Genomic DNA, 14785 nt, shown 5'->3' on the forward strand with positions numbered 1-14785 from the left:
CCATACTGATATCCGCCACCAGAGTGGTACATTTGTTACAACTGATGAACCTGCACTGACACGTCACTCAAAACCCATAGGTTACATTAGGGTTCGCTCTTGGTGCTGTACATTCTATAAGTTTGGACAAATGTGCAATGGCGTGTATCCACCATTACAGTATCATACAGAGTATTTTCATTGTCCTAAAAATCCTCTGTGCTTTCCCTATTCATCCCTCTTTTCCCCAAACCTTGGCAACTGCTGATCTTTTAACTGTCTCCATAGTTATGCCTGTTCCACAATGTCATACAGTTAGAATCACAGAGTATCCAGCCTTTTCAGATTAGCTTCTTTCACTTAGTTGTATGTATTTAAGGATCCTCCATGTCTTTTCATGCCTTAATAGGGCATATCTTTTTAGTAGTGAATAATATTCCATAGTTTATTTATGGATGTACCATAGTTTATTTATCCATTCACCTTCTGAAGGACATATTGGTTGCTTCCGAGTTGGGGCAGTTATGAATAAAGCTTCTGTAAACAACCATGTGCAGGTTTCTGTGTGGACAAAAGTTTTCAACTCCTTCGGGTAAATGCTGAGAAGCATGATTGCTTGATTGTATGATAAGGGTACGTTTAGTTTTGTAAGAAATTGTACTACTGTCTTCCCGAGTTTGCACCAGCAATGAGTGAGAGTTCCTGTTGCTCCATATCCTCCTTACGTGTTTATATCCTCTTGACCTCTCAAGTTTAAAGGCACCACATTTCACTGTACTATTGGCTGTAGCTGCACAAGTGTAAAAGCCCTGTGGGGGTCTAACACCCTCCACCACCACCACCACCACTACCACCAGACTTTGCCCTACTCTCTGTTCCAGGCTCTTGTGTCCTGCCTTTCAGGGAGGGCTTATTCCTTTGCTCTTCCCTTTAGCCAGTGACACTCATAATGTGTGAAAATGGAGTTTCCTAGATTGCACCAGCCAGATCTCTTGCATTTAATATTCTCTCTCAAACTCTTTCCTGATACTTCCGGGAATCTTTGGGGTGTCTCCTGTGTCCTTGCTGGCACTGGCATCTTTTGGGTGAGAATGTTGCCTGGGCCAGGGGGCATAGCACCATCCCTTCATTGTGGATGCCCAGAAGCCATGGGGTGTAACCTGAGATGTGGGGTATAATGCCCTTCTTTCCAGCTCTGAGTCCATGTCGCCACTGGCCAACATGAAAGCACTGACTGTGCCCCTGGTTTCCAAATGGCCTTTGGAATGTAGGTCCTCTGGCTTCCATTAGTAGGATCTAGTCCCTGGGAACAGACGCCATATGCCACTCCACTTCCTTCCTATCTTAGACACCTGTTTCGCAAAGCCGCCTCATGAAACTCCCGCCTGAAAGTTAGTTTATACAAACAGATGCCCAGGGGTCATGGGGCCCCTGGCTCAGTAGACACAGTAGATCCTGATCTATGTGTGTTATTTACTTACCTGTATGTAAATAAAGGTTTGTCTCTACGAGTATAAGCTCTTTAGGGGCAAGACACCCTTGTGTCATCTTCATATCCTGTAGCAAAGCTGTCATTGTCCACTCTAATATCCCCTTGGGCCTTACCATTTCAGTATTTTCCTGCTTTCTTCTACCTGCCAGCATCTGCATCTTTGTGCCTGAGGACTTTCTCTGCCTCCCAAGTCCACTCTGCTCTTATGGAGAACTGGCTGAACCACGGGAACGATGCCTGTAAGAAGTGGTGTATGCATGCCCAGGCCCCTTCCTCCCTGGGAGAGGTAGTTCTGCAGAATTATGCTGCAGTTGCCCAAGTGATGATAACTCAGTCGATAACCCTCCTTTGGCTGTCTTCCCTTCCCTGTCACACATTTCCCACTCCTCTAGTGGATTTCTTTGCAAGCCACTTCTTCTGGATTCCTTATTGAGGATCTGGGGAAACTGAGGTACGTGCCCAGTACATAGCAGAGTGTTGGCACACAGAACACGCTTAGTAGCTATTTGTTGAGAATGCATAGATACTTCTAGAATATTCATATTAGATGAAGCAGACTGGATATTCTTTTCTCTACCTGTCTCGTCCCAAATTCTAGCTGCCCTGTCGACTCAGTCTGGTGCCCTGCCTATAGTCTGCCTGCCCCCGATGGAAGGGACATACCCTGCTCCTTCCTTCATCCTCACAGCATCTCTTTCATGTCTCATAATACACACTGGCTTTTTGAGAGGAATGACTTTGAAGCTAATGATTGTGTCTTCCTTTCTAGTGCCCAGCAGAGTGTGAATGCACAGACACAGACTTTGATTCCACATCTAAACTATTTGATTCCACATTTGCATTGTAATATTTGCAACTCTTTCCTTTTGCTCCCAACTCCTGTCCTAGGAATGTCCCTCTAAAATCCCATTGTCTTGTTGGAAGGGAGATATCTTTCCGTAAGGATGGGTTCAGGGTGAGAGCAAAGTTTAGTCTAGAACAGTGGTTCCCACCCCAGGCTGAATATTGGAAAAATCCTTAGAAACTTTGAAATATCAACTCCAGGCCTCCCCACAGACCAACTCAGTGGCAATCTTCAAACACAGGGCCTGGATTTAGGCTTTCTTAAAACCTTCCTATGGGATCCTAGTGTGGAGCCGAGACTGACACTACCGGTCTGAGTATAGAACTTCTACTGCTTCCTTCGGGCACTCCTGCTTTAGACCAGAAGGGAGTAAAGCCAGCAGGGTTGTGTTGAATCAGGAGTACCAATTTTGCTGAGATTCAGGGTGAAGTAAAGATTCTTAGGATTCTAATTGTCCATATGAGTGTCAACCGAACTGTCATCAGAACTGGGTGGGCTTTCTAAGGGCCCAGCAGAAAGACCTTCCAAATTGGGCTGCTTGAATGCTGTTCCTCTTGAATTCTTCTGTATGCAGTGAATGATGTGCTGTTCATTGAGTTTCTGTGAGACTGAGTCTTCTGGCCCAGAAAGTTCAGTGGCTTTGGGAGGGGGCAGACCAAGCCATCAGCCGATAGCCTGGGCCCCGACCTGGGCCCTTTCCTGCCTTCTCTGTGCCGGTGCCCTCCAGGCCACCCATTCTCCAGTTCTGTTTCTTCTCAGTTTTTCTCCTTGTCCCTGCTTCCTCCTGCTATTTTCTCCTGTCCTTCTCCTCACTTTTTCTGCTCAGCTGTGCCTTGGAACCATGCTGTGGCCGCCTCCTCTCACAGCTGTGCTTGCAAAGTGTGGGCCCCTTGCCTAGGAGCCAGTGTGGGAGGAGAAAAGGAATGGAGAGAGGGGGCTTCTAGAAGAGAGAGCTCACAGCCTGGGAGTTCCGAGTCTGGGTTTGATACCCGGGTATTTATGCAAACTGTTCCTTTGTGCTTCAGCTTCCCCCAGTCAATAAATCCTGATGCCTTTAAGGGAAGTTTTTGGGAATGGGAGAATGCGTTGTTTGTGTGGGCCTCAGCTTGGTGGGTGCTGTCCCTCGGGGGTGAGGCATATGGGTCTACACAGACTCGCTTCAGGGCTGTCCCTCTGCTGTCTCCACAGGACTGCGATGTGCTGGTCCTAGCTGCCCTCTGAGAGGATGTCTGGGGTGTCCGAGCCCCTGAGCCGAGTGAAGGTGGGCACGTTACGGCGGCCGGAAGGCCCCCCAGAGCCCATGGTGGTGCCAGTAGACGTGGAAAAGGAAGACGTGCGGATACTCAAGGTCTGCTTCTATAGCAACAGCTTCAATCCTGGGAAGAACTTCAAACTGGTTAAATGCACTGTGCAGACTGAGATCCGGGTGAGTGTGCTGGGCGGTGCCTGCTCCTTCCATTCATCTGTCTCTCTGTTGCCTTCCTGGGCAGCTGAGCGGCCCTTCTTCAGCCTAACAGGCCCTCTTATATCTGCCCGTGGGGTGGGGACACCAGGAGAGAAATTCTCAGCTTGTAGCTCCAGGCCTCCTTGCCAGGCTACTACTTCCTCAGTAGCCTGAAGGCAGATTTTATAGCCTTATTTTGAACCTCAGGTCATGTATTTACTTGGTCTTTGATTCAACTCATTAAATATTTATGATATTTGAGTAGCGACAAGGGACATAAGAGCCCCCACCTGCAAAGAGTTTATTTATATTCTGGTGGAGCTGGAATTCGATAGGTAAGTGAAGGCTTTGAAAATTGAACAAAAATTGTATAAGATGTTCTGGGTGCTTAGACATGGAAATTGGTGGGACATTTAGAGGATGATACTGAATTAGAGGTGCCCTAGACCGGGTGGATGGTTGGCAGGCCCTTTCTAAAGCAATATTTCAATTGGCTCATTCTCATCCAGGGTCACAGAATCTGTTTTGGAAGTCCAAGTGCCCACCATCATCAGGGCACCTAGACACCAGGTAGCCAGTTCACCTTAAATGTATAAGAAATTGTCATCAGAAGCAGAGTCACAATATATTGATTGATTTTAAACACCTGTATTTATTTATTACTGTGGATAGCCTGGATCCATTCTTCTACATACATTATCTCACTGAATCCTCCCAACAGCCCGATGATATAATGAGGACCTCTCTTTCCACTGCCCAGAATATTCCTTTCTGATAATGCAAAAAAAAAGCCAAATTGGTTCTCAAAAGGTTTCTTGGTGAGTTGGTAATTCAAACAAAGGAATCAGGGGACTTTCGGGATAACTAACCAGGCCGGAGAAAGCCGGATGAACTATCTCCAATCCTCTTGTTAGCAATCCTTCCCCCATTCTAAAAGGCAGTATCCCCCAAACTCAGTGAGTGTCTCTTCTGCTTAGCGCTGGCAGCAGCCTGTACATGTCTGTCTCCTTGGCTGCTTTCCATCTATTACAGCACATGCTATGCTTCAATACACCAGAGCAGAATGTAATTGATTAGGTCACTGCCTTGGCCAGTTATCACAATTGATTATGATTTGGTTATTCCTCTGTTTCCTTGACTGATTTTGATTCGGGTTTTGCTTGCTCATCTCATGGTTCCAGATCTGTGGGTGCAATTGCGTCCTGAGAGCAAACTCTGGGCGCCATCTTCCAGAATGGTGTTTTTGTTATCTCCTTAACTATTTCTTGAGTCTTCTTTTGGGATTTTTCATCTTCGCAGATACCTGATGCCATTCACTGTAGGTTTCATTAGTGTAATTTTCAGAAGTTAACCAGATCTCTAAATTTGGGGGCACGCCCCTGCTCTTTTGCGTTGAAAATCTGAAAGTATCTGGTTGGCCTGGATCAGGATGTGTTCTGTGGAGTCACAGTGAAAAGAGACCTCAAGAATAGGTAGATTTGAAGCAGCAGCACTGAGGAGAGCAGAGGGCTTTCTGTGAGGAGGGAACAGCAAGAACAAAGGCAGGGAGGCTGCTGAACGGTGAGTAGCTTGGTTAGGCTAGAGCATAGGTTGTATTTAGAAAAGTGTCCAAAGTCAAGATCAGAAAGGAAAAGTTGGTGGCAAATAAGGGAAGGCCTAGACTACCAGGCTGAGGAATTTGGAGCTGTTCAGCCATTAGGGAGAAACACACAGATTTTAAGCATGGGAGAGGCTTTGCTAGAGCCATCTGATGTCTTGCTGAGTGCTTAAGGGGAGAATATACAACAGATCTACACCAAGGGCAATGAGACCCAAGTTTAAGAGGAGCGGCTAGCACAGAGGCATTATCTGGAGGAATATGAGAACAGAGGTGGAGAAGAATAAAAAAGAAGTGGTGGCCCAAGAATTTATGTCCAAGCCTCCTGGTTCTTCTTGTTTCCAATCTGTCCTGCAGGCAAAACGCCACCTATTTATTGCAAACAGCCATGGCTTTAAAGCCACCTAGACCTTGAGCCAGATGATGCTCCCCCAATATTGGTTATATGGCCTTAGAGCCAGGACTTAACCAAGCTGGTTTCGGTCTCCTCACTTGGGGATCATGCCCACGTGTGGCCTTATTTGTTGTAAGGATTAGAGATGATAGATGAGAAGCACCTACATATAGTAGGAGCTCGGTCATTAGAAGCTATTGATTATAAGGGTATTAGGTTGTTACTTGGCTTAGGAATCTCCAAGGGTTTCTAATTGCCCATAGAATAAAGTTCAAACTGTCTTCTTTTAGTGTTTATACACTTATCTGTCATATTTTCAAATAGAGAAGACGATCAGATTTGTGTTTTGAAACAGTACATAATATCCTGTAAGATGTTAAGAAGTGTGTCCTGGAGGAGGGGTTTTATGGTCAAAGAAGTTTGAGGAATACTTATTTATACAATTCGGAACAGATTTCTTTACAACAGGACTTCTCAGAACCTTGAATACACAGATATGCTTGATGGATCACTAAGAAAAGGATGCAGAAAGGATGTTTCATTAAGTAAAATATTGCTTAATTGCCTAAGAAATCCTTCTTTTAAAAGTTGGACCACTAGTTCTCTTTTCCCTAAACTCTGACAGTGGTACAGATTGTGCAAAGGCCAGTGAAAGGAAGATGGATTAGGAAGCTGTGGCCACATTGCAGGTGGGAAATGATGAGAGCCTGAGCGAAGAAAGGAAATGGCATTGAGAACAAAGACAAGTGAACAAATCTGAGAGCATCTAAGAAGGCAGAGTCAACAGAATTTGATGATTAACAACTGTAGGGAGGGAGAGAAAGGAAGGAGACAAGGATGACTCAAGTTTTTGCTTGAGCAACTGAATGTGTGTTGGTACCATTCATTGAGCTACCAACAGAGAAAGAAAAGGCGTTCTGAGATTTTAGCTTTACATGTGTTGTGTGTATGAAACACCCACATGGAAGAACGTGGGCCTGGAGCTCAGGAGGGATAAAGGACCTAGAGATGAGGATTTGGGAGTCATTATGCAATGGATACCATGCAAATGAATTGGATCACCCACAGAGAAAGAACGGAGCGAGAGAAAGAGAGTTCCAATTAGGAAACCATGGGCAATCAACTTCTAGGGTCTGGTAGAGAAAGAGAAGCAAATGAAGGGAAAAGATGAATCATCCAGAGAATGATGAAAAGAACCAAAAAAAAATAGGCAGGGGAGACAAAGGCAAAGGAGACTGAGGAAAGAGTGGTTAGCAGTGGCAGACACTCAGAAAGGTCAAGTCAGTTAAGGCTGAAAATAGGTTCATTGGCCTCAGGAATGGGTTCCATAATGACCTTTGCCGGACAGTTTCAGTGGAAGACGGGGGCAGAAGCCATTTTGCAGTAGGTTGGAGAGTGGAGACAATGAGTATAAGCAATATTTCAGGGAGGTTATGATTATGGAGAGAAGGAAAGAGGAGAAGGCAAGAGAAACAGTGTTCCTGGCAGAGGGAACAGCGTGCGTGAAGGTTCCGAAGTGGGAAGGCACATGGCACGTTTGAGGCTAAAGAATAGCGAAGTTTGGCGATTTGAGCCAGATTAACGATTTTGGATTTCACCCCATCTCTTGTGGGAAGTCACTGATATGGTTTAAGCATTTGAATGACATGACATTGCATTTTTAAAAGATCACTTGGGTTACATAGTGGAAAATAGATTGGAGGAAGGCTCGGATGGATATGGGGAGATGTAAGGTGGCTATTGCAGTGATTCAGGTGAGAGGTAATGGAGCTTAGATTAAGATTGTAGCCATGGTGATGATAATGTTGATGGTAATGATGGTGGTGATAATAATGTTTGTGATGGTGTTGATGGTGACGGTGGTGACGACGATGATGGTGGTGATGGTGATGATGATGGTGGGATGGTAGTGCTCCTGCTGAAGGTGTAAGTGGTAGTGGTGATGATAGCTAGCACTTTTGAAAGCACAGCATATGCATTCTCCTATTGACTTCTCAAAAGAACCCTATGAACCATATAGCTATCATCTCTATTTTGTATATAAGGAAATAAGATCTAGAGGAGTTATGCAAATTGCTAGCAAGTGGTGGAGACTATTTTCAAACCCAACAAACCCACTTTCAGAACCTGCACCCTTAACCACCGTGGTCTATGGAGAGGAGTAATTGTAATCCAGAGAATTTAGGAGATGGAAATGAAAAGTTTTGTTGATGAGCAGGAGATGGAGAAACGGAGAAGAGGGAGGTGTTGAGACTGGCAGCCCTGGTTTAGGTAGACAGAGTCTCACTCCCTAAGATGAACACTTGAGGAGAAACTAATTGGGGACTAGGGAGTTCACATGTTCATTGTTGGAGCTTTCACGTGCACTTGAGATGCTCTAACATTTTCACATGGAAATGTTAAGTAGACTGTTTGATACATGATTCTGGAGGAGAGAACTGGGCTGGAGATAGACATTTGAGTGTTGTCAGCCTCTGCGTGGTAGTTGAAACCATGGCTGTAGGTGAGATCATTAAGAAAGAGTCCTGAATAATTTCATCATCCATTCCTATGTATCTGTACCATGCTTGTTATGACCTGGGGAATATCATCATGGCCCAAAACGCAGATGCACTCCCTGCTTTCATGGGCCTTCCAGGCCAAGGGTGAATCTGACGTAGACTCACGCTAATGAATGAACCTTTACAAGTGGAGGCAAGTACTCTGACAGGAAGAGAGGTTCTGAGCGAGCATGGGATACAAAATTGCTCAGCCCAAACGTCGAGGAACAACAGCTTTGCTATTCAGGGCCTGTTTGTGGACGCTGAGTCCAGTTTCCCTGCCTAAGACTCTCCCCTCCCACCATCCAGCTGTGTCTGACCAAAGAGAAGTGACTGAGAATCGCCCTGGCACCGTCCATGTGGTAGCACATTTCCAAAACATAGTTACTCCATGCATACTCGCTGATTTCACCTTTTTCTTTTTATTCTCAACTTCTTTCTGTGCGAATGTAATAACCTCATGATGCTTTGTCTGTTCTGCTAAAAGCTGTGTGAATAAACACTGGCCTTTGTACTTAGGACCCAAAAGAAATCAGACAGGTGTTGAAGAGAACTGAGCAATGTGCCAAATGAGAAATGCATTTTGCTCTTCTTGATTTTCCATTTCTTTCATTTGATATTCATTGGAAATTGTGTTTGTTTGGAAGCTCTGAATCTCTGGAGCAAGTGGAGGCTTATATTATTATATATTTCTCTAACATGCTAATTTGCTTGTCTGGGAAAGGGGTTAAGATAACACTTTGTAAACAACTAGCAGAGTGCCACCTAGACGTGCCCACACAGGGCGTCTCTCTGACTCTTACCGCCTCTCTCATTTCTATTCTCTCCCTCCCTCCCTCCCTCCCTCCCTACCCCCCACCTCTCCTTCCTCCTGCTCCTCTTCTCTCACTCTCTTCTGGGGTAAGTTGTGTAGGTTGAGCATATATCCTGATTTGTCTCAGACAGTTCTAGTTTACACACTGCCCAGGAAGACTTTTGACAGTGCCCCTTCCGATCTTAAGAGCATTATGAGTCGGAGAATAAATTGTATGGTCACCTACTTCTGAGTGCAACATTCGTTCCTCTCTCCGCCTCACCCTGACTTGCTGGCCCATGGCGTTTTCCTTCTCTGGCTGACCCACTCTCCACATGGGCCCATCTCTGTCCATCACTGGACCATCTGTGTCTCATACAGGAGGATCTTAAGCAGAAAAATAGGCACTTGTCTGTAATACGGTGTGGTTCTGAGGGTGCAGGCATGGCCCCCACATCCAAGACCCTCTTGTTAGCCATACTCTACCATGCTGAAAAGCCACATTCAGCATTCATCTTTTTTTGTCTTGAAGCATTACCCACTTAGAATCTGCATTTACATCCCTGGGAGGAACACAGACTGAGACATCCTGTGCCCTCCAGCCAGGTCCAGGTGTGTCCCCTCCATCACAGCAGGCCTCCCAGCCTGCAGGGTTAGCTGGCAGGTACTGCTAGCCTGATGTGTGAGGAGGGCAGAGTCCAATCCCAAATGCAGCCTGCTCTGCCCATGCTTGTACTCACTGCCCTCTCCTGTAAATTCAGTGGTCACACGATACATTCCACAATATTCCCAGAGAGGCAGATTTCAGAAATTGTGATCATTCTTTCCTGTAACTCATCAGCCAATCATACCAGTTAGTTTCGAGTTTAAACCTATCGCTTAACTAGACATAGGATGTTATGGACTGTATGTTTGTGTCACCCAACCCCAAATTCATATGTTGAAGCCCTAGCTCCCAGTGTGATAGCATCAGGAAGTGGGGCTTGTGGAAGGCGATTAGGTTTAGATAAGGTTATGAGGGCTCCCATGATGGGATTAGTGTCCTCGTAAGAAGATGAAGAGACCAGATCTCTCTCCTTGCCACGTGAGGGCAAGTGAGAAGGTGGCTGTCCACAAACCAGGAAGAGTGAGTGCCCTCACCAAGAGCCAGATCTGCTGGCACCTCGGTCTGAGACTTCACAGCCTCTCAAACTGTGAGAAATAAATGTCATTTAGGCCACCCAGTCTCTGGTGCTCTGTTATGGCCGCCCGAACAAAGGCGCAGGGCCAGCTGTTCTGTGTGATCAGAGGAAAAGTCTCCAGCCCACGATTCATCCGCTCAGGTTCTTCGTTTCCAGAACAGTCCCTGCTACCGTCCTTCATATGTGTCTAGGGGCAAGACCACAAGGTTGAGGTGTGAGAGGAAGGGAAGGCATGATTACCTGTGCTGCAAAGTTGCCATTTCTAAAAGAAAGGTTACCCTAAAGACAATAAGAAGCCACATGAGACCAGCCCCTTATACATGAGAACAGTCCCTGAAAACCTGAGAGAGAGGGGTTCAGCCAGGAAACCACAAACCGATACCACAGAGACTCACAGTGATATAAAAAGAAGTACATTCACGAAGGCCCCCTCCTTTCTGCACCCCCTCCCCATTTCCTGTGTGTGCTCACCATGCCAGCGCACCTACCCGCAGACACCTGCAGTGGGGAGCACGAGGCAAACACACAGAGCTCTCTGTGCCTCTCTTTATTGATCTGTGGGACTAGATTTATTATATCGACAAATTAGCAGTCAGGTGCCTGTGCTTACATTTCTATTTTTAATCTGGCATTTGTATTGCTGAATGTCCTTGTTAGACAGAGGTTTTTATTGCATCAAAATGAATGTTTCCACAGTGGAACAAGTCATGCTAACTTTTATGATTTTATTCATCACTTTTAAAAAATTATCCCTTAGGTATGTTGAGAACTCATAACGTGTGTAGCTATTGTATTTGTTTCCTAGAGCTGCTGTAACAAATTACCAGAAACGTGGTGGCTTAAAACAACAGAAACGTATTCTCTCACGGTTCCGGAGGCTGGATGTCCCACGTGGAGAGGCTGGCAGGCTGTGCTCCCTCCAAAGGCTCTAAGGGAGGGTCCTCCCTTGCCTCTTCCAGCTTCTGGTGGCTCCAGGCTTCCTTGGCTGACAGCTGCACAACTCTAATCTCTGCCTCTGTCTTCACATCCCTCTCTCCCCTTCTCTCTGTGTGTCTCTCTGGGTGCTTTTTATAAGGACACATCATTAGATTTAGGAGCCACTCAGATAGTCCAGAATGATCTCATCTTGAGATCCTTAATTTATCTGCAAAGACCCTTTTTCCAAATAAGGTCACATCAAAGGTTCCAAGGGTTAGGGCACGGACATATCTTTTAGGGGCCACCATTCAGCGCATGGCAGCCCTCAGTTAGGATCACAGTGTTTGTTTCTGGTGCCCCCATTCAGATGGGCACAGATCCGTGTATACAGTATGCTGGTGAGCACGAGCACTCTGCACACATATGCACACCTACACTGAAGCAAGGCTAAGTGTCAGGAAATGACCAGGGAGCACGGGCTGATGAAAGTCTATCTCTTTTCCACACTGTTGCTGAGGATTCTCAGTTGCCAGGTATCCTGTAGCCTGCTTGTACCCTGGAGTGATGTTTCCTGTGACGCTGTCAGGCTCTGTGATGCCACATGCTGATGCCTTGTCACTCCTCAGGTGATCTCATCTAGTCACATCGCTTAAAATTCTAATTTTAACCAATGGAGCTCGAATTTATGATACTGATTCCAATCTCCTCCCACAACTTCAGCTCACACATCCACCTGTCTGCCATCTCCATGGGATGTCTAACTTCTACGTGAAGAATCAAACTCCTCATAATCCTCTCCTAAAGCTCTACTTCTCTTCCAGTCTTTCCCAGTTCCATTGATAGCAGCTCTGTTCTCACAGTTCATTGTGTCTCAGGCTAGAGACCTCAGGGTCATTCTTGAATTCTTTTTCTCTCACACTTTGTATTTAATCTGTCATGAAATCTTGTCAGTGCTACCATCAAAACATATCCAGATTCTGACCACTTCCTTTCACCACCTCCTCTGCCTCTAGCCTGGTACAGATCATCAGAATATCTTACCTCTCACCTCCTAACTGCTTCTGCCCTTGTCCCCCTGCAGTTCATTCTATAGGTAGCAGCCATGGTGAATTTTCAAAACACAGGTCAGCTAGAGGGATATATTTGAGGTATAGCTTAGATCAGATCACTGTTCTACTTTAAACACTCCAATGGCTGCCTGTCTCACTCAAAATCCAAAGTCCTTACCTTGGCCTACAATAAGGGTCAGCAAGCAATGGCCTGCAGGCCAAATATGGCCCACCACCATTGTTGTGAATAAAGTTTTATTGGAACACAGCCACGTTCACTTGCTTGTATATTATCTATGGCTGCTTTTGAGCTATAACAGCAGAGTTGAGTAGTTGTGACAGAAGCCATATGGCCACAAAGCCTAAAATATTTACTACCTGACCCTTTACAGAAAACATTTGCCAAGCCTGGCCTAGCCCTCCCTGACCTTTTCTCTTATCACTTTCCTTCATGCCCTTTCCCCCACTGCCCCACTGGCCTCTTCATAGTCACTCAAATGCACCAAACACACCGAGGCCTCACAGATACCCATTGTGGAGCTTCTGTGCTCTCTGATCCCTTTGCCTGGAAGACTCTTCCCCCACAAGGCCACTTCTCTCTCCCTTGCTTCCTTTGGGGATCTATGCAAATGTTCCTTTAGTAGAGAGGACTTTGCTGGCCACCTCATGTAAAATAGCAGCCCCCTGGTGCCCTTACTGGCTTTGTGTGTCCTCTTAGCACTTATCAGAGGTGTTATTATACTTATTTGTTTATTGTTTATTCTCTAATAGAAAATAAGCCCCATGAGAGGGAACTTCCCTTTTGTTCTCCTAATTTGCTAAATTCATTGATGAGAAATTATTTAAAGATGGATGGATAGTTGATGAATGGATGGATATTGGATGGGTAGATGGATTCCAGTTATAAAGCCAGCAGAGGCTGACTAGAATTCCATGTCTCATTTCCAAATTCCAGCAGGAAAGAATTTCTGATTGACCTGGTGTGTACAGGGAGTGGCATCTTGGGTCTGTGGCAGCAATTACCTAAGAAGTGTGGTGCATAGGGCAGGCAGATGCATGGGTTCGTGTAACCACTATGTCAGTCTTCCCAGATGAGGCAGATGATCTGAGTCATTGGAGAGTTTCTAAAATACTAAATGTTCAAGTCCCATCCCAAATTTACTGAATTAGAATCTCAGGGGTTCTGAGACCCATCACTGCCTCAAAGGACATGCAGGACCCTGTCTGTCTGCAGGACACCCATCTGTCTCACACTCTCTGGGGAAGGATGATCAGCAATCATGTAGATGGTGGAGTCCCTAGGGTATGAAGTCATTGGTAACAGAGTCTGAGAACCACAAGATACTGAGTCAGCAAGGGTCTATGAAAGGGTGGCAGGAGAGGGCTGGATGGGACAGAAGGAAAGAGGAAGTCTGTAGATGGACATGAGGTGGTTGAAGATGGTGCCATAGCGGTCTCATTTTCCCCATCTTAGTGATTGACAGGCTGCATAGCCACTGCCTCTTGTCAATCTCTAAACAGAACTGCTCTCCCAGAGAGTAGAGGCTGTGTCTTGTTCACCGCTGCATCCCCAATGCCTATATAGAGCCTAACACAAAATAGATACACAGTTGATGTTTGCAGAATGAACGAATGAACAAATGAATGAACTGATGCCTAGAGAGTACTGGAATGAGACCAGTAATCTCTTGGATTACTTGATATAAAGACAAAATTGGAAGTTGACTGGAGGGAAGATTGGCATTCATAAATGAGGACGTGTAGGAGGGTTAAGAGAATTTCAGCTGGTTTAAAATAGAATTCCCTGTATATCCTTGGCCAAGTCACTTGACCTCCCTGGGTCTCTTTGTTTAAAAACAGAGTCAAATTAAGTGATTTCTAAATTTACTTAAGGCTCTACAATTCCAGCCTAAGCTTTGTGAGCCGAATAAACATTTGATGTTTGAGTATCTGTAGAATTGTAGATTTTATTTTTGTGGCTACATCGGTGAGGTCTGCTTTCACATATGAGCTTCTAGGATCTAGGAGGCAATATATCTATTAAACTTTCATTAAGACCTGAGTGAATTTGGCCATTCTTTTTCTCTTTGGCCCTGTGATGTTTACTGTCTTGTCAGCATTTTAATTTTAGAGTTCTATATTTTACAGGGAGTTTATTCATCTCTTAAAAAGCTAAGCCTATCGGTAGGGTGTGAGATCCCCACCTGATAGCACGTGAGCCAAGCACATAGGCATAAGCTATGGTATTTGTCTCAAGTTGAAAGATGATATTTGCTCCTATCATTTCACTATGAATTATTTACCCCTAATTTGCAAAACCAAGCCTATTATAATAGCTAAACTTAAATGTTTATTTTTAAAGAGATTTTTTTACAATTATAAAATGAGTATATGAATGATGTACATGAAAGGAAAACTAGAAACCAGTATCTCTAATAAACATAGATGCAAAAATCCTCAATAAAATATTATCAAATCAAATCAAATAGTATATAAAAATGAACACATGGTCATTCAATAATAATGATCCATTTTATTTAACACTACTATGCCC

General features: G+C 45.0%; 1 protein-coding gene across 1 annotated transcript in view; it reads left to right on the plus strand.

Moving 5' to 3' along the window:
- Positions 1-14785, plus strand: part of PTK2B (protein tyrosine kinase 2 beta) — a 122507-nt gene that overhangs the window by 68553 nt on the left and 39169 nt on the right. The window contains exon 2 of the mRNA XM_023530769.1: positions 3504-3741. Within this exon, the coding sequence (XP_023386537.1) occupies positions 3541-3741 (201 nt within the window). The 5' untranslated portion in view covers positions 3504-3540. The remainder of the gene's footprint in view (positions 1-3503; positions 3742-14785) is intronic.

This window comes from Pteropus vampyrus, unplaced genomic scaffold, assembly GCF_000151845.1.
Source record: "Pteropus vampyrus isolate Shadow unplaced genomic scaffold, Pvam_2.0 Scaffold53, whole genome shotgun sequence".
NCBI classification, from domain to species: Eukaryota; Metazoa; Chordata; class Mammalia; order Chiroptera; family Pteropodidae; genus Pteropus; species Pteropus vampyrus.